This window comes from Ctenopharyngodon idella, chromosome 2 (assembly GCF_019924925.1).
Source record: "Ctenopharyngodon idella isolate HZGC_01 chromosome 2, HZGC01, whole genome shotgun sequence".
NCBI classification, from domain to species: domain Eukaryota; kingdom Metazoa; phylum Chordata; class Actinopteri; order Cypriniformes; family Xenocyprididae; genus Ctenopharyngodon; species Ctenopharyngodon idella.
Genome location: NC_067221.1, coordinates 24,886,739 through 24,912,972, shown reverse-complemented (window position 1 = coordinate 24,912,972; position 26,234 = coordinate 24,886,739). Strand labels below are relative to the sequence as shown.

The window sequence follows — 26,234 nt, the reverse complement described above, 5'->3', positions numbered from 1 at the left end:
ACCGTAGTCAACCGGATCCGGGCCGTATCCAGGTGAGACCAAGGACCTGCACCTTGACACGACCACAACGCAGCCCTTAAGTATCAGCAGAGATTGAGTCAACTAGATCATCCACTGTGAGGGCCTCATCGACACGACAGCCACGACACAGTTCCTCAACAACCGTCCATACCGCCGTGATGAATACGATCCTCAATTGGATGGAACTGGAATAAATACTTTGAATGTTGCGATCCTGTCGGACTTATGATAGCTACCTGAATCGTAACAAAGCACTGTTGGCCAGAGGAGAACTGGCCCCCCGACTAAGCCTGGTTTCTCCCAAGGTTTTTTTCTCCATTTAAACACCTATTTGCCACTTGTCTGCCACCTGATGTCACCTGATGGAGTTTGGGTTCCTTGCCGCTGTTGCCTTTGGCTTGCTTAGTTGGGGACACTTGACATTTGACTTGACATTTGATATTCAACAGTGCTTTGATCTGCCTGCATTGACACTATTCTTTTAAGAGCTGCTGTGCAGCCAAATAATGTACCAGTTATCAATGTAAAGCTGCTTTGACACAATCTACATTGTAAAAAGCGCTATATAAATAAAGGTAAAAAAAAAAAAAAAAAAAAGTGAGAATGGTGGGTTACAGCCAATCTTGGATTTGCGTGAACAAACTCTCCCCCGTGCTGATGGCTCATCTCACCAACGAGCATGCTCAGTCAGTACTGAACTGCTTGAATTCCTTTAAAGGCATAATTTCAGAGGCTCCTGAGGCATATGGCATCCACAGCTGCGGTCATACCACTCGGATTGCTTCATGTGAGACCGCTTCAGCACTGGCTACACCAAGTCCTGAGATGGACATAGCACCATGGCATGGTTCGAGTGACAATCACTCCAACTTGCCGCCAAGCTGTCAGACCTTGCTTTTCTTTGGGCCGGAGTTCCCCTAGAACAAGTGTCCAGGCATGTTGTTGTCTCAACAGATGCCTCCACCACTGGCTGGGGTGCTGTGTGCAACGGGCATGCTACCTCAGGCTCCTGGAAAGGACCTGAACTGCAGTGGCATATCAGTTGCCTCGAGTTGCTAGCAGTACTCCTTGCCCTGCGCCAGTTTTGACTGTTGCTGCAGGACAAGCATGTGCTGGACAACACATCGACCATTGTGTACATCAACCGTCAAGGTGGTCTATGCTCCCGTCGCATGTCGCAACTCGCATGTCGCAAGGAGGTAGAACCCTCCTTGACCTCACCTCATTCCCTCTTGGGACTTCTCTCTGGTCTTGACAGCCCTTCAGAGAGCCTCCTTTTTTCACGTAATCTTGAGACCCCAGCCTGGATATGTGCCCAAAGTTCCCATCACTCCCTTCAGGGACCAGGTGGTGAACTTGCAAGCACTGCCCGTGGAGGAGCCAGACCCAGCCCTAGAGTCTCTGTGCCCTGTGCGCGCTCTACATATGTGGACTGTTTCAGGACCTCAGATCAGCTCTTGTCTGCTTTGGAGGCCAGCAGAATGGAAGGGTGTCTCTAAGCAGAGGTTGGCCCACTGGATAGTGGATGCCATCGTCTTGGCATACCAATCCCAAGGCGAGCCATGCCCCCTTGGGGTGAGGGTTCACTCCACTCGGAGTGTTGCCTACTCCTCAGCGTTGGTGCACTGCACCTTGCTGGCAGACATCTGCAGAGCTGCGGGCTGGGAGACCCCTAACACGTTTGCAAGGTTTTACAATCTCCGTGTAGAGCCAGTTTCCTTACGTGTACTAGCTACAAGTAGCTATTAGGGTAGAGGTCCTGCTCTCTGTCTTGCTTGCAGCGCCATTCTCCTCCTAGGATGGGACATGTGCGCTATCTGCTTCTCAGGTGAGTTCCCCTCTGGCGAACCGTGTTGGAGTTCCTCCAGCATCCTCGGCAGTAGGACATGGCGGAGTCGTCTGAAGCCAGGTCTTTCACTTGTGTACATGCCCGATTGGTCAGCCCTTGTGCTAGGCTGGATGCCAATATGTTGTGATTCCCCTCGGGTGATCCCATATGTGTATTTTTCCACGATACAGTTCCCCGCTCGGCAAGTCCGTGTCTTTCCCTTGGCAGAGTTACTCTGCTGTTCCTGTTGGTGCTGTCTCCACCCTGCTTAGGTTGGATCCTCCACAGGGGACTATCCATATGTATCTTCACATGCTACCTCCCTATGGGCAGGATGTGGTCTCCATATCATCCCTTTCCAGTTGGATTAGGAACGCTTTCCCAGTGTTATCCATAGTCTCACTGTATTGGGTAAGAGGAACAGCAGTGATCGACATTCTCCTTGTAAACCCTGTCCTTCAATGCCCCAATTGGTGTGGGGGGATTAGGCAGCTTACATGGGGTGGTTCGCAATGCAAATCTCACTCACCAATATACATTGGCTTATTTTGTTACCACTCGAAGGTGATTGGGCTCTCAGGCGAGATCCCCAATTCATCAGTTACTGACGTTAACGTTTCCATTCCCTCCTTCAGGAAATGGGGGTTACATTAATAACCTAGACGTTCATTTTAAATGATGAACCTTAATGTAAAATGTTACCAAAATAACTTTTAATTTTTAAACATTTATTCTCCTAATCCAGTCTTAAGCAAAGCATTCTGGTAACTTAAAACCTACTACCCAAATTACTTTTGGGTACGAATTACTTTTTAGAGTGCTGGAGGGACGGTTGACCCCCTCCACCTTAAGTGTATGTGGCTGGCACAGTGGCACGACGCAGTGGACAGTAAGTCCTTAGGGAAACATGATTATCAGGTTTCTCAGAGGCTCCAGGAGGTTACACCCTCCAAGGCCGCACCTTATTTCCTCTTAGAGAGCTCCTTTTGATCCCCTGGAGTCAGTTAAGTTGAGTGCCCTCTCTTTGAAGACTTCCATCAAAAGGGTTGTGGACCTGAAGGCGTTCTCTGTCAGCGAAACTTGCCTAGAGTTCAGTCCGGCATACTCTGACGTGATCCTAAGGGTGTTGAGTCCTCTTTAAAAGAACCAAACTTAGACCCCTTTAAGTGGACCAAGAGGTGAACCAAGTAAAAAAAGGACCCAGTTCTCTTTACGTTAACACTGTCCCTGTCCCTGAAAGAGGACTCAGATCCTTTTTTGGTCCACTTAAGTAGGAATGTGGTCTCAGACCTCTTGGTGTTCATACTGTTGCTTTTTGGATCTAGTCCAGATCACTGTCTGATGACTTGACCCTACAGCCTTCAAAATTTGATCCTATTCACTTACATTGTATGTGCCTCACTAACCAAGAAATTTGTTTGTAAAGATTATTATTATTCATTTTTATTTTGTAAAACGACATTACTACAAATGCTCTTGAATGAGCTTAAGTTTATCTTTTGCACAAAAATATACATTTTGTTGCAATATTACATCCGTATTCGTCCACTATATCACACATCCATCTTTGTATAACATTTATTTTGAATTGTTTTCCTTGAATCATGTTTTTTTTTTTTTTTTATTGCAGAAGGCAATGATAACATCAGCGTAGAAAAAAAAATACAATAAAAGAAACATGCAAATGAAATAAACTGCTTTAAATTTTCCATGTACAGTAGATATACATAAAAGGAGCATTCAAGTAAGAAATTAAATAATCAAATGAAAAAATAAATAAATAAAACTGTATATTCTTCACTGTATGAATAAAACATATACTGATTCTACTGATTGTTTTATTAGGCTGTCACTTTAAGAACTACAGAAATGCATGGATCCATTATACTGATAAACATACACGATTTATTTCCCAGATACATTCACTTAAGACAAAGCCTGTTTATGTGAACCTTAAGTGTTTTGACACTTTAAACGCAATGAGACACTACAGATAATTCAGTTTAGTACATGCGCCATGACAGCTGGTTTTCTGTGCATGCGCTAGGTGTGTGCGCTCGTAAAACCATATATATATATATATATATATATATAATTAAACTGGCAAGGCACGCAGCCACGTCCCTCCTACACAGTTTGGAAGCGGTTAAAATCACAATAACCAAGTATACGTTGTGAACGCATAATTTGTAGAGATCTGAGAGAAGATGCAGCCATGATGAACAGCTGATTTGTACGGAGGCATCTGATGACCAAACTACATTGGAATTCACGAACGGAAAAATCAAGTGTGCCCAGAGCGGTTTGTGTTCAGACTGCATGTTTTTAGCGAACTGTACTGTTAGCTGAAATCAAACAGTATTCAGACCACCTCCCGAGATGGTCTAGGTTCGGTTCAGTTCATTTTTAAGGGGCCTGAGATCTGGACTACGTGCCCAGAGTTTCCAGTACCCTGTTTAGGGATCAAGTGGTGAGCTTGCAAGCGATGCCCCAGGATGCCAGTGACTTCTTTCCATGTGTGATACTTCCTGGTTGGTAAGTCCATGTGATATATTCTCCACATGTTAACTTCCCTTCGGGCAGGATGTGGTCTTTGTAGTATTCTTTTTCTAAATAGGAAATAGAGTGTTTTCCCCAGCACTAACTTCTGGTCTGCACAGCTGTAAGTTTTTATCTAAAAAAAGAGAGAAAAGGTAAAGAAATGGCTGAAGTGACCTATTCTCACTGTAAGTACGGTCCTTACTGCCCCCTCATGGTATGTGGGACGACATTGCTTACGTGGGAAGTTGGGAAGGTCACAACATTGCGAGTGCACTTCTTTCTTGGCGCACAGTAGAATATGCCAACATCTGCACCGGTTGTAACACGGTTCAGCTGGTTGTGGCATTGTCCCTAGGGACCCCTAACGTCAGTACATCGACACAATGTCGAAGTGACTGACAGGTAGGGAACATCTTGGTTACTACTGTAACCTCCATTCCCTGATGCAGAGAACAAGACATTGTGTCCCTCCTGCCACAACACTGAACTACTCGCTAAAATGCACAAACCGTAATGAGTGGATGCGCGCCATCTCCTTTTATACCTGTATGTTTGGGGGGAGTAGTGCATGTAAATTCCACTCACCAATTCTCATTGGCTTTTTCTCAAAGTATCAAAGTGTTTGGGGCTCCCAAGTGGGACCACTAGTGTCAATACATTGACACAACGTCTCGTTCCCTCCATCTCGACTTGTTCCCCTCCCTTGTCACCGTCATCTTTGGCTTGCTTAGTTGGGGGCACTTAATAACCAACAAATGAACTGATCCAGTTATTGAAGTGAACTGAATCAACATTGAACTGACTCAAGCTGAATAACGACACTATTGGCTTAAGCAGAGCTGCTTATTGCTGACTTGAACTCATTTCATAATAAATTAACTTTCATCGTGATTTCATGAGAATTTGTGTGAATTTCTACGTAAAGTGTGGTTCTACCACATTTACATTTACTTACATTTTCATACATGGTGAAATGTACTACATTGACATACTGACAACACTAAAACGTAAATTACTTATGTATGAACAATTTTACATATGTACACATTAAAGATGTACACATTTTTATGAATATTAAAATCATAGAATTAATGTTTTGATTCTATTGTATTCAGTTGTCATCAATGACATTTTCAGTCGCATTTATTAAATACAGTTTACTCATCTACTTTATATGAAATGATAACATTTGGCTCTGTTCTTGACTTCTGCTGCAAACTCGTTTCAAAGGATTACATAATGTTAAACGACTACACTTAAAAAACTTAAAATGAATAGCATTTCTGTAATCATTTAACCATTATTTAATATGTAATATTTACTTTGTTTGCCGGGGGACAAAAAAGGTATTTCTCACTATTGCCCTATGCTGTGACTGACAATAGAACCATAAAATACATAACACAACATAAATTTACAAAAAAAGTCAATTTTATTCATTCATTGCAATCCAAATCTTTAGAATCCGTATAATTGATAGGAACAGACAAAATTCAGGCCTTTTTTCAGCGATCTTCATCTCCATTCTCAGCAGCGACCGTAAACATCAAATCCTGCACTCGTTGGCTGCATCCAAAAACTGAAAAATGCTGCTTTCGGAGGATGCATTCCAAGGTAGGGCATCAAGGCACGTCCAAATCTAAAGTTAGCTTCACTTCCTGTCTCATGAGATACCTTCATCTGATCAATTTTTGAAGGCAGCATAGATGTATCCTTTGCTGCTTTTGATATCCCTTTGATATGCCTGTGCTTTCCATTCTGTGACAGTTGAGCTAAAAAAAATAACGACAGCATCTGAAAGCTGCGGTTGGTGGTCAGTTTTTGTGTAAATGTACGTTATTGACCATTGTTGTCCACTTTTGATGTCTTGAGATAAATTACTATTGTAGTAATTAAATATTCCCTTAGTTATCCTGTATTTTCATATATTTTCATATATATAGATCATTAAACCATCACGCTGCCTCAGAAGTCTGTCCAAAATCAGTTTTGTGAGGTGCCTTCATGCGCAAACGCTGCCTGCAAAGTCATTGCCTGATAGGGCAGCAAGGCAACAAGTCAGCTGCCTAAGTTTTCGGATGCAGCCATTATAAATTCAAAAATTGCCTCCTCAAAAAGCTTAACGACATGTTTTACAGCAGTGATATCAAACGCTCATTGGCTCTCACCTGCTTCGTCACAGATTGCAGCATGTCGTGTTTCGGTTGATGTGCGTTTGCATGAGAAATGTGCACCTTCACCGAAGTGGATTGGGATAATAATTTCAGTGATTGACAACTTAAATTATGCTCTGTACCTCATACAAAATTATTACATACCAACACAGAGGACTGCAACTGCAACACATCATTATTTGGACTATACTTTTGGTCCCACTTTTGACATTTTTGCAATAAATAAATTGTGATTCCACTTGTCTGTTATGTTTCTTTATAACTGTACATATTTTTAAGAAATGGCTATGGGTAGGTTTAGAGGTAGGAGTGGGATTAGCGGCTCAAAATATAATTTTAATGCTATATTGTTACTAAAATTGTACTACTGTCAAGACATAGATGGAGGCAGATGGGTAAGTTTACACAGATGTTTATTGGAACAGAGGCACGAACACAGGTGAAGGAAATTGCAAGTGAGTAGTTGAACAAGCACTTCAAAACAGTCACTTAGCTGACGGTAATGAGAGTCTATTTGCAGGTTTGAGAAGACGGTGTGGAGCTAACGACTGGAGACAGAAGACGATGGGAGGAAGACACCGGTAAGTAGTGGGTAGCAGTCCATGTAAGTCTGACGAGACCAGACACTGAGTGCAGGGAGTGAGTGGCTTAAGAGTGTTCCTGGTGATGAGGTGCACGTGTTGGTGATTAGAATTCAGGGGATTGTGAACATGTGGATGAGCATGAAGATCTGGGGTGCTTCTCAATTCTTATTTGTGCATCCTCGTTTCCTTTCCTCGCGTCTTAGCTCCACCCCTTCAGGATGCGAGGGAAGGACACAAGGAAAAGACGCGAGGATGGAGGAATTGAATCAAGTGAAATGATATCCTCGCTCCCTTTATTGTCACTTCAAAGCGTCATCAGCTGCACTCGAGGGATCTACCCATATGTTGTTAAAGTTTGGTTATTTAAAAAAAAATTGTAATAAATATTAATAAACCAAGATGTCCTGTTGAAATATGTGAGATATAAAGTTTATTTAAACTGCAAAAGTAAAGAATACATTTAAATTATTGTGACAGATATGAAGGGGGAGGAGAATTTATACGTGCATCAGGTTTCTCGATGAGAAAGACTTCCGCAAAGGATACACCTCACTCATGACACCTTAGGAAGCTTCCTCACTCCTCGTTCCTCACCTCCTCATGGTGCATTTAGAAAATTGAGATGTCTTTCAAGATGGATGAGCTTGATCGGTTTCCGGGTCATAGGATGGAGGACAGAGGAGCGAGGAAACAAGGAGGAATATTGAGAAGGACCCCTGGTGACGATGGTGCTGGTTGTGACTCCGTAACAGTACCCCTCCCCCCCCCCCTCCACGGGTGGCTCCTGACGACCGGATGGGGTGACGACGACAGGGTTTACCTCGACCCCGGGTAGCAGGGCGGTCCGGATGTTAAGCGTGGAATTGAGTGAGAAGTGAGGAGTCGAGGATGTCATGACGGTTGACCCAGGAAGTCTATTTGGGGACCCCGTCGTCGAGAGTCGAGGATCGCCCGCACCTGGTAGATGGCTTCTTCCTCAGCGATGTTGGGAGGAGGTACCGCATCGTCACCAGGATCTGTGGATGGAGTTTGTGGGGTTTTAACAGGGATACATTAAATGAAGGTGAGATACGATACTGTGCTGGGAGTTTTAGCCGGTAAGTGACTTTGTTGAGCTGCCTCTGTATGTTGCCAACCGCTTGCTGAACACATCCTGGAACGCCCGGTATTCTGGAGGAATTTCCACTTTGAGGTCAGTTTCTGGACTTTCGATGGAGGTGGAGAGAACAGGAAGGATGTTGGAATCGGAAGAAGATGGTTTTAGATTCGAGGAGGATTTTCTAATAGGAGACAAACAGTTTAGGAAACATTCTTCACTCCATTTGAGGATCTCACCGGTGTTCCATTGAATGTGCGGCTGGTGTTGTGTAAGCCAGGGGCGTCCCAGGATGATGTCCGCAGTGGAACCTTCCAGCACCATGAATGTGATTTCCTCTGAATGTAAGCATCCGATGCGGAGCGTCAGTGTGGGGGAGAAATGTCGAACGTGACCACGGCCCAATGGCTTTCCTTGTATGGTGTGGATACGTAGATCCTGTTGGCAGCGTTTACGACGTACATTCAGTTTCTGGAGAATCTGGTTGCTAAAGAAATTCCCAGAGGAGCCAGAATCAATGAGGGCTTGCGCTGAAACGCAGACATGAGAGTTAATGACATGTACAGGCGTTCTCGTGAGAGGTGCAATGCGAGCGGGCAGGTGGATAGTACCCACTGCTGGGCGTGGTGGTCGGACGGGACAGGTCGCGATCACATGGTCCTCTCCCCCACAGTACAGACAGAGATGTTGTAGGATCCTTCTGCTCCTCACGGGTCAGGCAATTAGAATCAACCTGCATGGGTTCTGGTGCCGGAAGGGCAACAGCTGGTGTGGCGGGCAGAGGATTGGCAGTGGGTGTGTGTGGAGCACATATGCAGAAAAGCATTGGGCAACACGGATGTTTTTTTTAAGTAAATTCTCCAGGCCCATAGTGCCATCGTACACGACCATTAATTGTTTAACTTTGGGGCTCGAGCCTTGGCAAAAGGCAGTTATCAGAGCCGTTTCATTCCAGCCGCTGGCAGCCGCCAGAGTGCGGAAACGGAGGGCATACATACTCAGATTCATTGCTTTGTCGTAGATTAAAGAGTTGGTCGTGTACAGAGAGCTCAGCAGTGCATTGTCTGAATACCTCTCGGAAGTGGGCGAAGAAGGAGTTAATGGAGGATGTAACAGGAGCATTGGATTCCCAGAGGGGTTGAGCCCACTGTAATGCTCGTCCGGTGAGTAGTGAAATGACAAATGCCACCCTGGATTGTTCAGTGGCGAACAGCTGAGACTAGGCTTCCAGATAGAGGGAGCACTGTAGAATAAACCCACTGCAATCCTCCGCCGCGCTGGTGAATGTCGCTGGTCGGGCCATGGGACTGACAGAGGCAGCTGGAGATGAAGCAGCGGGTGTTGGGTGCTGGAGTGCGAGGCAAATGGCGTAGAGAAGATCAGCCGGGACTGTGGGTGCAGTGCTTGTGGCAGGTTGTGGGAGTGAGGATCGTACTGCGTCGACCAAAGTGGCGAACGGGTCCGCAGTACGATCCCCACCTGTGTCCGAGGTGCTCTGCATGAGGTCTGGTCTTCTGTCAGGACACAGACGGAGGCAGATGGGTAAGTTTACACAGATGTTTATTGGAACAGAGGCACAAACACAGGTAAAGGAGATTGCAGGTGCGTAGTTGAACAAGCACTTCAAAACAGTCACTTAGCTGATGGAAATGAGAGTCTATTTGCAGGTTTGAGAAGACGGCGTGGAGCTGACGACTGGAGACAGTAGACGATGGGAGGAAGACACTGGTAAGTAGCAGGTAGCAGTCCATGTAAGTCTGACAAGACCAGACACTGAGTGCAGGGAGTGAGTGGCTTAAGAGTGTTCCTGGTGATGAGGTGCAGGTGTCGGTGATTAGAATTCAGGGGATTGTGAACGAGTGGGAGGAACGTGAAGATCTGGTGACAATTGTGCTGGCTGTGACTCCGTGACAACTACACATTTCTGTCCATTACGTTTTATATTTTCTTTTTATATTCTCTATAAAATGGTTATGTTTAGGTTTTGGGTAGAGTTTAGGTATCTAAAATGTGTCTATAAAATTGTAAAAAAGCAATTATACAAATATCTTTATGATATAAAAGATTTGTAAATATTTTGTTTTTTAGATGAAAAACGTAATAATATTTATGTAATAATGTTCATATTGTACTTTTCACCATCTATCTATATTTGTCTATGTACAAAGAGTATGTTTTACCTGTAATTGTTGCATATTAATACCTATGGATTATCATAGTATCTTGCTGCTACTGCTTTACAGCAGAATTTGAACTTGTCTCAAATTTGATGAAGTTCATGTAATTCTGTACTTTCTTGTATATTATTGTGAAGCTGCTTTGAAACAATTTATATTGCATAAAGTGCTATAAAAATAAAGGTGACTTGACTTGTTTTCCCTTGTGCGTGTTGTTGTAACCCCTGTTTTGGATTTGTCCTGTGTTTCTGTTTTCCTCCGAGTTACTGGTTTCTGGTTTTATTTATATTTTGTGGTTTTGTTTCATTAGAGTTATCTGTTTCCTGGCTTTTTTTCTCTCTTTTCATTTATTAAAAACCTTTGCACTTCAAGCCACTATCCTCTGCTTGCCTTCCTTTATCCAGCCTGCCCGTTGTTACAAGTGAAGAGGGAAAGATTTAGATTTTGCTTGCTGAATTATTAACTGCAGTTTACTGATCTCTGTCTGTGGAACAGTGGCCGGTTGCATAAACCACTTAGACTAGTCTTAAAAGACACTATTTAAGACACTATTTTTTTTTAAATAACTATTAAGACACTATTTTTTGAAGAGTGGTCCTAATTTTTTAAAGTCCGTTACATAAAAAGGTAGATTGGTGTAATTGGAATTGGAAAAATAACATTGATTACCCCTTGGTTAACTGCAAGTTGGTCAAACTAGTTCTTAAGACACAGTCTTAATATAGTGACTAAGTTTATGCAACTGGCCCCTGGACTGACATATAAATGTAAGGATTAGAGGTGGAAAGGACATATCAGTTCAGCTGAGTTAAAGAACAGCTTGAGGCTATTCCAGTAACTCCCTTCAGCTGTCTTTCATCTCACTCCACACCTTATTTTCAATCTGCAAACAGGACAGTTTTACACATAGAATCACTTGTTCTCTGAAAGACTCCACTTTCCCTGAGATATAAAAAAAGACTTTGCACTCCCATTTCCCTGTTGGATTTCAATAGGGTAGATGGTGGATATGAATAGATAACAGTAATGTCCTCTTATCCACTAACTGTGTGTAAAGTCAGTGCATGAATATTTCATGCAGAAATCACAATTCATCATGGGTTCACTTTTCAGTTTTTCACTTTTACATGTCACTTTTACACACATTTATTGAATAATTGTGCTTTTGTTAATCTTTTCATTTGAACATAAATATTTAGTTAATTTTCTGCCAGTGTAAGAAAGTGATCTGTGAATTAATTATGTTGGGTATTAAAAGTTTTGTGACAAACAAATATTGCTTTTATTTTGCAGTGACAAGTTAAATTTATGACCCCCTCAGAATTGAGGCAGAATGCCCCCAGTGGCATGTTTCTGTTTATTATTTTTATTTATTTCAATTTTTTTTTTAATATAATTAATAGAGTTATTATTTAATATTTCCATGAGTTATGTGTACATTTTCTTTATTCATCATAACCTATAGGCCAGTTGAATGTAAGTATTCAATGTGAATTTCAAAGTATATTGAAATTACTCTAATCAAAAAGTGATGAATGGTGGTCCGGGAGAAATTCTGCAGAAAGCCCTTATATGGAGATGATGTGGGCTTGTATTATGGTATTTGCTCATTGCGGGCACGCCCACTCATTTGGAATGAACTGAATTCATTAACATTACAACAAGGGTAAGAATGTTGCTGTGAATCCAACTATGGTTTTGTGTGAGAATCTTTTCTGTGCGCATAGGCAAGAAACAATACAATAACTGTATGAGACCCATAGTGAGGTTTCTTCTACAGTGGCAAATTTTCCCCAACAAAAGCCACAGAAAAACTTTTTAGGGGATTTTAATAAGTCTTTTCTGTTTTGCACCAAAATCTGTTTTGGACACAGATGCTGGGGATTGGAGTGTCCTGCAGGGCTCTGGAGAGTTCATTTGTTCTGAAGCTGTTCCCTCAGAGGGGGAACAGCTTCTTAATGGGCCATGAGCTTATTGCCTTTGTTAGACAGCCCTGCAGAAAAGGATGACTCATAGAAAGAGCGCAACAGAGAAGTACTGCAAACCTGGTTAAGTGGGATTGCCCTGCCTTACAGTATGTTGTAACAATTCTGATCTCACTCAACTCATCTACACTTACCTTTGAATAATAATTTGCATTCAGAATGATACAAATTCACACGATTTGAAACATTAAAATAACATTGCTCTTTCATTATTAGAGCAATAATATATTACCAGAAGTGAATATCCACTTTACAATTATGTAATTTAATTCTCATTGATGGTCTGAGTTTAGATTATCTAAGAAAGACCTATCCATAGACAGACAAATAGGAATCACGCTAGAGAAGCCAATCCACTTTGAGTGTAACTCAAACAAGCCAATGCACATTGGCATGCAATCATTTGCAGCAGCTGTTGTGCCACGCAGCACGGGTGCACAGAGGTGGGTAGAGTATCCAAAAACTGTACTCAAGTAAAAGTACAAGTACTTATAGAAATATTTACTCAAAGTAAAAGTTAAAGTAATAATCTTAATAGTTACTTGAGTAAGAGTAAAAAAGTATCCAATGATAAAACTACTCAAGTAGCCAGTTACTAGTTACTTTGTAACTACACTGCTCAAAAAAAAGAAAGGAGCACTTTGAAAACTCATCAGATCTCAATGGGGAAAAATATCATACTGGATATCTATACTGATATGGACTGGGTAATGTGGTAGGAACGAAAGGATGCCACATTGTTTGATGGAAATCAAAATGATCAACCTACAGAGGACTGAATTCCAAGACACCCCGAAAATCAAAGTGAAAAAATGATGCAGCAGGCTAGTCCATTTTGCTGAAATTTAAGTGCAGCAATTCAAAATGGTACTCAGTAGTTTGTATGGCCCCCACGTGCTTGTATGCATGCCTGACAACATTGGGGCATGCTCCTAATGAGACGACGGATGGTGTCCTGGGATATTTCCTCCTAGATCTGGACCAGGGCATCACTGAGCTCCTGGACAGTCTGAGGTACAACCTGGCGGCGTCGGATGGACCGAAACATAATGTCCATTCAATGGTGTCAATTCCTTTATCTTCCAGGAACTGCCTGCATACTATCGCCACATGAGGCCGGGCATTGTCGTGCACCAGGAGGAACCCAGGACCCACTGCACCAGCGGAGGGTCTGACAATGGGTCTAAGGATTTCATCCCGATACCTAATGGCAGTCAAGTCTGTGCGTCTGTCCATGGATATGCCTCCCCAGACCATCACTGACCCACCACCAAACCGGTCATGCTGAATGATGTAACAGACAGCATAACATTCTCCACAGCTTCTCCAGACCCTTTCATGTCCGTTATGTGCTCAGAGTGAATCTGCTCTCATCTGTGAAAAGCACAGGGCACCAGCGGTGGACCTTCCAATTCTGGTGTTCAATGGCAAATGCCAATCGAGCTCCATGGTGCTGGGCAGTGAGCACAGGGCCCACTAGAGGACATCAGGCCCTCAGACCACCCTCATGAAGTCTGTTTCTGATTGTTTGGTCAGAGACATTCACACCAGTGGCCTGCTGGAGGTCATTTTGTATAGTAACTGCCTGTCTTCTGGAATCTCCTCCATGCTCTTGAGACTGTGCTGGGAGACACAGCAAACCTTCTGGCAATGGCACATATTGATGTGCCATACTGGAGTGTGCATCCTCTGTAGGGTCCAGGTATCGCCTCATACTACCAGTAGTGACACTGACCCTAGCCAAATGCAAAACTAATGAAAAACAGTCAGAAAAGATGAGTAGGGGAAAAAAATGTCAGTGGCCTCCACCTGTAAAACCATTCCTGTTTTGGGGGTCGTCTCATTGTTGCCCATCTAGTGCACCTGTTGTTATTTCATTAACACCAAAGCAGCTGAAACTGATTAACAACCCCCTCTGCTACTTGCTTAATGACCAGATTAATATCCCAGGAGTTTAACTGACTTGATGCTATTCTCTGATTAAAAAGTGTTCCTTTAATTTTTTTGAGCAGTGTATATATATATATATAGATAGATAGACAGATATCCTTGCAACAAACACAGACGAGACAAGCATTATTTTTAGCATCTGTAACCCGATCTGTATTTTGTAATCTGTAAAAAACTTGTAAAGAAATGCTACATACTTTGTAGCGGTGTTATCGTTTTGGTTCCAATAAACTGTTTGGATGTAAAATGTAGGCTATTAACTGTATGAATTAAAATCAAATGAAATCGATACCTGTGGAATTGTTCACAGACAGCATACGCAGTTCAACTAAGAAAGATCTTCATCGCTGGCAAACAATAGGCAGATTTCAGATTTGCTTTTAATTGCCTGTAGGTCCACTGCCACTTCATCCAACGCTCCGAGTGAGAAACCGCTTCAAACTATTCAGTGCGTGCAGGGAACAGAACAAATCATTCAAACTGATTCACGAACCAATTTAGATAGTTTTGCAAGTCTTTGAACAGAATTGACTCCAAAGTGTGCTGTGTCTGGCCGACATGAGGGATACCGACAAAGTCAGGTTTCTTAATTCCCCCATGTCCCAGACCGGCCTCTTCGGTCGAGAACTTTGCCAAGCAGTTCTCGGCTGTAGAGAAGCAGTCTGAGGCCATCAGTCACATCCTGCCCCGGCGGTCAGTTGCTGCTTCCACCCATCGGCCGGCCACAGCACCTCAGCCTGCTCGTCACCGAGGGCACCCCCCTGCGGCTGTCCCCTCTCCCGCACTGCAGCAGCAGCCTCCATCCAAGTGGTGCCGTGAAGCCGGTCGCAAGCGGGGCATCCCGCCCGTCTAGGCCCCCGCCAAGAAGGATGGTAAAACCAAAGGCAAGAGGCCCTAGGACGGGCGACCCAGAGATGGATGGGACTGCTCTTCGGGAGATGGTGACTGCACCACTCCCTCCCCCGGAGGAGGGCCGGGTCGTAAATCCTTTGTTTCCTTTTGTTTCTGTTCCCAACTTTTCAACAAAAGAGCAGTTTCTTCCATCTCTGGGTCCGTAGAGCGCTCGGAGAGCAGTGGGAGCTGCCAGCGGGCAGCAGCGCGCGGTTGGAGAAGGCAACCAAAGCCCCTTCTGTGCCTCCTGCCCAACCGTGGAACCAGTTAAGTGTTGCACAGGACATTCAGACCCTGCTACAGGACGCCTCACAAAGAGAGCCCCCCAAGCCATGTCCCTGCATTCCACCTCGCTGCCCCACTGCAGGTAAGCCTACAGTCCCCTTGATCCCGCTTGTACGGTCTCTGCGAGCATGTCTAGCGCTCCCCAGTCCATCTTGCTGGCTCATTTGGACCATCAGGCTCGGCTATGCGATTCAATTCACCCGCATCCCCCTAAGTTCAGGGGCATCGACTTCACTTCAGTGAAAGCAGCCGATGCCCGTGTTTTGCGTGCGGAGATCGTGGTCCTATTGGCCAATGACGCAATAGAGCCTGTCCCACGCAGAAACGCATTTTCAAGTACATCTGTCCGCGAGATTGGTTTGCAGCAATCGACCATGAAGGACGCATACTTTCATGTCACAATTCTCCCTCGACACAGGCCGTTCCTGCTCTTAGCATTTGAGGGTCGGGCATATCAGTACAAGGTCCTGCCCTTCGGGCTGTCCCCATCTCTCCGTGTCTTCACGAAAGTCGTGGAGGGAGCCCTTGTTCCTGTGAGAGAACATGGCATTCGCATCCTCAACTGTCTCAATGATTGGCTCATACTAGCTCAGTCTCGGTATCAGTTATGCGAACACAGGGACCTGGTGCTCAGTCACCTCAGCCAGTTGGGTCTTCAGGTCAACTGGGAAAAGAGAAAACTCTCCTCTGTGCAGAGGATCTTTTTTTGTTTGGTGTAGAGTTGGATTTGGTCGAACAAACAGCACGTCTCACAGAAGAACGTGCTCAGTCAGTGTTGAACTGCCTGAATACGTTCAATGGCAGGATGGTGGTCCCACCGAAATTCTTTCAGAGGCTCCTGGGGCATGTGGCAGCCACAGTGGCAGTAACCCTGCTCAGTTTGCTTCATATGAGACCGCTTCAGCACTGGCTTCGTGGCCGAGTCCCAAGATGGGCGTGGCAATGCGGCATGCACCGAGTGCCAATCACTCCGGAGTGCCGCCAAGCCTTCAGCCCATGGTCAGTCCCCTTGTTTCTTAGGGCAGCAGTGCCCTTAAATCAGGTGTCCCGGCATGCTGTGGTGTTCACAGATGCCTCTGCCCCTGGCTAGGGTGCCACGCACAACAGGCATGCAGTGTCAGGGGTGTGGACGGGCCCCCAACTGCATTGGCACATCAACTGCCTCGAGTTGCTAGCAGTACGTCTTGCACTGAAGAGGGCGTTACAGGGCAGGCACGTGCTGGTCCGTACGGACAACACTGCAACCGTTGCGTACATCAACCATCAAGGTGGTCTATGCTCCCGTCGCATGTCGCAACTTGCCTGGCATCTCCTCCTTTGCAGTCAGAAGCATCTGAGGTTGCTTCAGACCATTCATATTCCCTGTGTGCTCAACTGTGTGGCCGACAAGCTCTCACGAGCTGCGCTCCTTGGAGAGTGTCAACTCCACCCCAAGGTGGTCCAGCTGATTTGGAGAGAGTTCGGGTAGGCTCAGGTAGACCTGTTTGCCTCTTCAGAAACTTCTCACTGCCAGCTGTTTTTCTCCCCGTCCGAGGGAACACTCAGCACAGATGCACTGGCACACAGCTGGCCCCCGGGGTCTACGCAAATACGCGTTTCTCCCAGTGAGGCTACTTGCACAGACCCTGTGCAAAGTCAGGGAGGACGAGGAGCAGGTCTTGTTAGTTGCGCCCTATTGGCCCAAACAGATCTGGTTCCTGGAACTTATGCTCCTCACGACAGCCCCTCCCTGGTGCATTCTTCTTTCTCAGAGACGGGGCACTCTTTGGCACCTGCATCCAGACCTCTGGAAACTCCATGTCTGGTCCCTGGACGGGACGTGAAGGTTCTAGGTGACTTACTCCCTGAGGTACTTAACACTATCACTTCGGCTCGAGCACCGTCTTGAAGTGGAACCTGTTTGCCAAGTGGTGTTCTTCTCGCCAAGAAGACCCCCGAAAATGTTCGAGCCGTGCTTTCCTTCTTGCAGCAAGGGTTGGAGCGAAGGCTGTCTCCCTCGACCCTCAAAGTTCATGCTGCCGCAATATCTGCGTATCACGACCACATAGATGGCCTGCAGGCATTTTTGGTCGATGAATCATGCCTAGAGTTCGGGCCTAGTGACGGCCACGTGGTACTGAGACCCCGGCCTGGCTATGTGCCCAAAGTTCCTACCACTCCCTTCAGGGACCAGGCAGTGAGCCTGCAAGCGCTGACCCCAGAGTGGGCAGACCCAGCCCTGGCTTTGCTCTGTCCAATCCATGCTCTGTGACTGTACATAGACAGAACTCAAAGGCTCAGGCCCTCAGACCAGCTCGTCTGTTGCGGAGGCCAACAGAAGGGAAAGGCGGTCTCCAAGCAGAGGATGGCCCACTGGAAGCACAAGGCGTGCCCTGCCCGCTCAGGTCGCGTGCTCACTCTACGAGAGGTGTTGCATCCTCCTGGGCACTGGCCCGTGGCGCCTCGCTAACAGATATTTGTAGGGCTGCGGGCTGGGCGACACATAACATATTCGCTAGATTCTATAGCCTTCGTGTTGAGCCAGTCTCCTCCTGTGTTCTCATCTCAACCGGTCAGAGACACGGAGAGGCCCCGGCTTAGTGTCCCTACAAGGCAGACCCTGTTGAGTCCTCCACCACCTTCGGCAGCTGGACGTGGCGGAGCATCTGGCGCCAGGCCTATACTCCGTTGCATCCTTGTGAACCGGATTTAGGCTGGGTTCCATATGTGTGACCCTACAGGGATCCCATATGTGTAAATTCCACGGTTGCTCCTAAACGAAGCCCGTGTCTTTCTCTTTGGGAGAACCCACCTCTTATCAGGTTGGAGTCACCCCAGTACTTCCATATGTAGTATGGCCCTATGGGGTTAGTCCATGTGTACTTCTCACTCTCTGTGTAAGCCCTGTCCCATCGTCCTGTTAGGCAAGAGGGAGCAGGAGGCTTGCACAGAGCACTGGAAGGGGGCAGCGACTGTGGCACTTTGGTAGGGATTCCTATTCGTTGGTCTGTCCGACGTACGTCGAACATGACCGACTGAATGGGAACGTCTAGGTTACAAAGGTGACCCTCATTCCCTGAAGGAGGGAATGGAGACGTATGTCCCGTCACCACAGTCGCTAAGGAATGCATTGCACCTGCTGCTCATTATGTACCCACACTGCGTGGCACAGCAGCTGCTGCAAATGAATGCATGCCAATGTGCATTGGCTCGTTTTAGTTACACTCAAAGTGGATTGGCCTCTGTAGTGAGATTCCTATTTGTTGGTCTGTCTGAAGTACGTCTCCGTTCCCTCCTTCAGGGAACGAGGGTTATCTTTGTATCCGAGACCCCAAAAAATTAAAATGTAATATTTTGTCATCATTTACTCCTTCATGTCAGTCTAATGCATGTCCCTCTGTAAAGTAACAATATATATACATTTTTGTGGAACAAGTGAGGGTGATAAAATAATGACAATTTTTTATTATTTGTATACTTTTATTTTACCTACTATACCTTTAAGGATTGTGTCAGAAACAGAATTTCATAAATAAACCAACCCGGAGGAATGTTCACTAAAGTAAAAAGTGTGACAACAATCTCCCCTATATGCAATTAGTGTGGTACAATGAACTCTGTATGCACTGCACAGTTCCAATCACTCACTGTAGTCGCTGTTCTCATCCTTGGTGCCATCAATTGTTCCATCTGGCTGCATCTGCAGGTAAAAACCCTGCTGGCTGAACAGTCGTGTCACGATGCCTTTCAGCTGCGGCTCTGGAACAAATAAACACACAGCCCCGCCCCCAACCCACATTTTTATCAGAATCCACCCCAACACACTGCAACTTTTTTCATAATTACAACAGAAGCTAGTTAAGCAAAAAAAAAAAGGATTTAAAATAAATTCTTGACTTCTTATCCAGTGATGGCAGTGAATGTACTTGTGAATGGCTGTGTTGATAAAGCTCTGCATATTTACTTTCTGCAACCTCGTTAATCAATTTCAGTATGGACACCTGGCATTTAGAAGACCAACTGTAGCCATAACAGGTGTATTCTGGTGGAGCGGTGACCTGTACAAGCAGGTACAATAAATGTTTAGAGGCAGGCTTGAGAGGTGAGGAGTGAAGAGGTCCACATGGATGACCTGGCATGCAGCAAAGTCCCACAGCTTTCAAGACCAGAGCTCAGGAGAGTAGTGAATGTCCATGATGGTCATGATCAGCTATTCATCATAGGCCTCATCTATCCACTGCAGCCCCAGTATCTCTGACAGGCTGGAAGGGCCATCAATCACACAAACGAGCCTGCCTGCATCCATCAGGAAGAACATTACTAAATCACATTCAGAATCCACACCTCCATAAATAAAGACTGTCGTATAGGGGCCCCCATAGGAAATGACTCTACCATGGGGAAAAAGTTTTGTGTTTAACACGTGTGTGAATCTATCTATTGAAAACATGTCCAGGTCATAATCCCCCCCTGACATTTTTTTTATGAAGATCATGCAGATTTATCCTAAATTCTCATTACTATAATGCATCTGGACACTTTTTAGTTTTTATGTAAATCCCATTATTAGATCTTAGCCTCAGCCTCAGATGTCACAACCACAAACCGTTGGCTGAACGTCCGAAGCATGAAGCACACAAACTGGGAAACAATTCTGGAGTTTCTTATTTTATTTTTTTTTTTTTTAATGCAAAATTGTGACATTATTTACATGTTGTGACAAATACAAAATAGACAAGGCAAACAAACACATATCAACAACCAACATAACTCAGAAAATTCTTGTATATAAAAAGTGTGTGTGTGTGTATGTGTGTGTGTGTTTGTGTGTGTGTGTGTGTGTGCGTTTTTGTGATTTATGAGGACACAAATTTGTATAATGACATGGGTATTACACTGGTATTATGAGGTAAACATGAAATATGAGGACATTTCATGAGTCCTTATATTTAAAATAGCTTTAAAAACATACTAAACAATGTTTTATTAAAAATGTAAAAATGCAGAATGTTTTCCGTGATGGGCAGGTTTAGGAGTAGGGGTAGTGTAGGGCAGTGTTTCCCAACCTGGGGGTCGCGAAAGATTTACGAGAGGTCGCCAAGCTCACTGTAGTTTGAGGGTTAGTAAGGAAACAGTTACCAGTTTGACAATAAACCACAATGCAGTTTCTGACGGTCAGTATTACAGTTTAATATTTTAATCATCATTAAAACCTTATTTGATTGCCAGGATTTGAAAAACTCACGGTAAATACTGTCCAGTATTAAGCAAAGTAAGCACTCACGCAGATAGTACAGCAGGAAGTGTAGGTTTCGTTTGAAAAAAAAAGTGAGAGATTTTACAACAGAGTTCTGAGGGAAATTATATGAATTAAAGTATGAATTTTCATCATCCCTCTGTGTAAGGCGTAGTTTTTATAAGCGCATCTCTGCTTTGTTTATGGGGTTACCGGGGAAACAGCTCTATTTCTGCTGTTACAAAAGCACCACCTACTGACAGAGAATGGATTTACATTTTCATTCAGCCTATCTGCAGTTTTTGTTTGTGAAACTTTGGCACTGTGTGCAGGTGCCAAGTCCTGTTGGAAAATTAAATCTGCATCTCCATAAAGTTGGTCAGCAGCAGGAAGCATGAAGTGCTCTAAAACTTCCTGGTATATGGCTGCGTTGACCTTGGACCTCAGAAAACACAGTGGACCAACACCAGCAGATGACATGGCACCCCAAACCATCACTGACTGTGGAAACTTTACACTGGACCTCAAGCAACGTGGATTGTTGATTTCCAAAGGAAATGCAAAATTTACTTTCATCAGAGAACATAACTTTGGACCACTCAGCAGCAGTCCAGTCCTTTTTGTCTTTAGCCCAGGCGAGACGCTTCTGATGCTGTCTGTTGTTCAAGAGTGGCTTGACACAAGGAATGCGACAGCTGAAACCCATGTCTTGCATGCGTCTGTGCGTAGTGGTTCTTGAAGCACTGACTCCAGCTGCAGTCCACTCTTTGTGAATCTTCCCCACATTTTTGAATGGGTTTTGTTTCACAATCCTCTCCAGGGTGCGGTTATCCCTATTGCTTGTACACTTTTTTCTACCACATCTTTTCCTTCCCTTCGCCTCTCTATTAATGTGCTTGGACACAGAGCTCTGTGAACAGCCAGCCTCTTTTGCAATGACCTTATGTGTCTTGCCCTCCTTGTGCAAGGTGTCAATGGTCGTCTTTTGGACAACTGTCAAGTCTTCCCCATGATTGTGTAGCCTACAGAACTAGACTGAGAGACCATTTAAAGGCCTTTGCAGGTGTTTTGAGTTAATTAGCTGATTAGAGTGTGGCACCAGGTGTCTTCAATATTGAACCTTTTCACAATATTCTAATTTTCTGAGATACTGAATTTGGGATTTTCCTTAGTTGTCAATTATAATCATCAAAATTAAAAGAAATAAACATTTGAAATATATCAGTCTGTGTGTAATGAATGAATATAATATACAAGTTTCACTTTTTGAATGGAATTAGTGAAATAAACCAACTTTTTGATGATATTCTAATTATATGACCAGCACCTGTATGTCAACTAGTGTATGATGCATTAAAAAAGTGAGGCGTGTAGCGTAGAACCAGCTTAATGCAGAGCCCAGGTCCTCAGACCAACGCCACACTTACTCTGTGGGTTTTTTTGTTTGTTTGTTTTTTTTTCTCCCCTTTCTTATGCATTCCTTGTTTATGCTCTTAATAGATGTGTATGTATTTCAGCTAATATGAGATGCATTAAAAAAGCAAGGCATGCAGTGTTGAGTCAGCCAAGGGCAACAAATCCCAGGGGAAAGAGTGCCGGGAGACGGTAGGAAGGCATAGGCCCAGGGCTTCAGACCAACATACCACACCACATCCACCCACAACTGATGGTGGTGTATTGTTAAGGTTGGTTTCAGACAAAGAAGGTCAGTGGATTCATGATTATTGGAAGGTAATGAGCGATGACCAAGAGGGGTGCACTTCTAGTGTATTGGTCTGAGTGGAAGTGGATAGGTTTTCCATGGAGATATAATCTAGTCCTGTCCTGTCTGAAATGAAAGATATGTTGAAGTTGTGTGATGTCCTTATCTGCCTATGTGCACAAATTGAGTGGCTTCTTGTTAACTATAAAATCTGGGTTGTTCCAGATCGGGGTGTATTTAGATGTATTTAGAGGGGTGTTTGTGATTTGGTGAAATTTCCGGAATATGAGATTATTTTTCCTCTTAGTACTGCTTTTCCTGTTTCCCACAGAAGAGATGAAGATGATTCCGGAGTGTCATTCATTTCTAGAAAGCATACCCACTCTCTTTTATAATAACTGTCACATTCAGGGTCATTCAGAAGAGATGTGTTAAAGCGCCATCTGGTAGTGGGTTTATGTTGACTAGTTCTATTCCATTTTAATGTTACCGGGGCATGATCACTAATGACTATTGGATGGATCTTTGATTCAGAAATATTTGATATAATAGAAATACTGGTGAGAAAGAAATCGATGCTAGAGTATGAATGGTGGACTGGTGAGAAGAATGGATGTTCTTTAGCATTTGGATGTTGTAGTCGCCAACTATCGCCAAGACCAAAATTGTTCATGAATTGTTTTATGGTTTCTGCAGATTGCCAAATGCATTTGTTGCTCAAACTATTAGATCTGTCTATTGCTGGGTCAAGGACTGTGTTGAAATCACCTGCTATTATGACTGGACAGTTAGAAAAGTTTTAAATGGAGGGAAAAAAAGTCTGGAAAAAAGATGGGTCATCTGTGTTTGGGCTGTATATATTACCAATTGTAACTGGGCTATTATTAATTCAAATGTTTATGATAATGAAACATCCTTCGGGGTCTATAACGGTAATGTTATGAATGAATGAGATTTTTTTTACCTATTAAAATGCAAACTCCTCTTTGTTTTGTGTTGTAGTGAGCCGAGAATAAATGATTGTACTTTGATGATTTAATTTTTTTATGATCTGATTCTGATAGATGTGTTTCTTGCAGTAGGCATATGTCGGCTTGTAATTTATTTCAGTGATTCAATACTTTGATCTTCTTTGTCTGAGAACCAAATCCACGAACATTCCAGGTTAGAAAAGTGATAGCTGACATGTTTTTATGAAGAAATTGAAAATATGCAAAAAATATGTATCAATGTGTGACCATATTAGTATTGTATATGTACAAGTGTGTGTGTATATTGTCATGTAGTTATGAAAATGTGTATGTGCGTGTGTGTAACAAGGAAATGTTGTTGGCAGATTAACAAAACTAAAGATACACAAACGACATGATATACACAGCAGGACAACAACAATTAAACAAAAGTCATTAAATACAGACATAGGATAGACCATGGGGCGGGGGGTGGGGGTTTGGTGAAATGTTCAGAAAAGCCAGGGGGTAATGTCCTTATCATGATATAATTGTCCATCTATGTATAATTTGTCCACTGTAATGATCGCCTTTTTACCTTCATTTATCATCTGTTTTCAGATGGGAAAAAGCTGTTTTCAGTGTTCAAGAATGTCCTTTAGGTATTGTTCATTGATTCCGTAGTTTGTGTCTTTAAGTTTTCTGCCTTGCCTCTGAACCAGTTCTTTTTGTGTATAGTTTTCAAATTTTGCGATGATCGGTCGTGGTCGATTGTTGTTGTTTTGTGGTCTGAGACGGTGCACTTGGTGAAAGGTTATAGTCTGTACTGTTTCGGCTGGTAATTTGAGTTGTTTGATCATAAAGTCCTTGACTGATTTTTCGGGGTCTTCTGGAGTTTGTTCCAGGATGCCTGTGAATATTAAATTGTCTTGCATGCTGCTCGATTGCAAGTCCAGAATGTTCTCTTTCATGGTTTTGTTTTCTGCGATAACGAAGGTGAGCTGAGTGGTGAGTGTGTGAACAGAGTGCTTTAGAAAGTTATTTTCTTTGGTGAGAGTGTCTATCTGTTCTTGACTGAATTCCAAGCTGGGTTGTGTTGAGTTCTTTAACGGTCCACCTGGGAAAAAAAAACTGTCATGACACCAAACCCCCTCGTGGAAGAAGAAAGGCGCCATGTTTACGACTGTGACAATGAGCGCTTATCTGGACCAACTAAATGCTGGATTCTCAAAAGAACGTGAAGTTCGCAGAGCCATTGTTGCAGTAAACTTGCAAAATGTTCTTGAATGTATAATTCATTAGATGCACGCCAGTCTGTTATCGTAGGGACATCGACTATACATTTTTACGCCCCTAAACTCTAAACATGACGCGGAACAAAACAAACTGAGATTGGTCGCTTTACATGTCGGTCATGTCTCTAATAGGAGAATGGTCTCGGGCGGTCCTTGGCCAATAAAATCTGTGATGACCTTCTACCGCCAGTCTGAAGCTAGAACTAGAACTTAGTTACTTCAATACAATAATTTTTTTTTTTTTTTTTTTTTGCATTACAAAATAAGAATTTTGGAGGCATTAAAATAATGTCACAATGTATTAAAAAAAAAAAAAAAAAAACATTGAAAGGGATTAATTGTCTTTGTGCAAAATAAAATTTCTTATTTGATTTTTAGGGTCAAATATGACTTGGACATGTTCCTGACAGTTTCTGTGAGAAACGTAAACATGCATGTCTCTACTCATGTAGCAATGTATGAACTTAATGTATAAGTGTGTGTCTATTTACCTGAGATAATGCATGTCATATTTTTATCAACACTGTTTGCATATTTTCTCATACAATGTAAAGATATTTCTGTTCAACCATACATGTTCCATATTGCCTCATTCCAGAAACAGAAACAGTTACAATCAGATGTGTTGATAGATGATGCCATGATCATGAAATGGTGAATGGTCACCTTGACTATTTAAGTCACCACAACTGACAGGAGAAACATGACACATCAGCAGCACAGAGCAAACACGAGCCTCACTGCACGGAAACAGATGGAGGGGACAGAGCACACATGATACGGGGACAGAAACATAAATAGTAGAGAGAGACCGAAAAGAGGGGCTCAGAGGGAGTAAAGAAGGGACAAAAGAAAAAAGGAGGTAGAGACAGAGAGAAGGAGACATAAGGCATACATAAAAATTATATAAAGACACAGAGATAGAACAATAGTCGGAAGCATACTACAAGGACAGGGCAGACATTCACGACTGCCATTAGACAGGAGCTAGTCCCCCATGAGCACGAAATGGGGTGGGTAACTGGAAGACAGCACATGGATGGAGGCTGAGCTACTGACCTAGCCTGACGCCCTTACGGGACACCTGTGGAGGTTTCGAGGGCACATCTTACGGGGGAGAAGGAAAAACAACATTTTTACAGACAAATTCTGCAGCAACAGCCGTCAAATAACTGATCATATGTTGGGAAGAGGGTATGCGCTGGTCCTACATCATGAGAAGGTTTTTTATTTGAGAAGGAGTAGAGGACAGCTGTGTAGTTTTTTTTTTGTTTTGTTTTTTTTTCGTTTTACATGCTTCGTGCAATTTTCTGTGAGGCGAAAAAAGAATGATAGCGTGGTTCAGTGGGCAGTGAGACCATGTCCATCAATAAAACTAACTGTACAATCCCTCCCTACACTGCAGTAAAGCAGTCCCTGTTAGAAAATCCAGCTTAAGCTGGTAAATGTGTTTTGTTGCTGTGGTTTTATAGCTGGTCTAAGCTGATCATTAGCTGGTGTAAAATCCAGCTCAAACAGCTGGTAGCTGGTTTGTTGCTGG

At 43.6% G+C, this 26,234-nt stretch overlaps 1 protein-coding gene across 7 annotated transcripts in view; it reads right to left on the bottom strand.

Annotated features, from left to right (window-relative positions):
• The window catches only part of fgf12a (fibroblast growth factor 12a), a 202,770-nt gene that overhangs the window by 154,996 nt on the left and 21,540 nt on the right, over window positions 1-26,234 (bottom strand). For 3 of the 7 annotated variants that reach the window (XM_051877745.1, XM_051877726.1, XM_051877715.1), the window contains exon 2: window positions 19,160-19,270. The exons of 2 other annotated variants lie outside the window; for them this stretch is intronic. In XM_051877745.1, coding sequence (XP_051733705.1) covers window positions 19,160-19,270 — 111 coding nt within the window. Of the gene's footprint in view, window positions 1-19,159; window positions 19,271-19,512; window positions 19,721-25,753; window positions 25,802-26,234 lie in introns of those variants that run through there. 2 more of the 7 variants (XM_051877705.1, XM_051877754.1) reach the window with 2 other exon arrangements.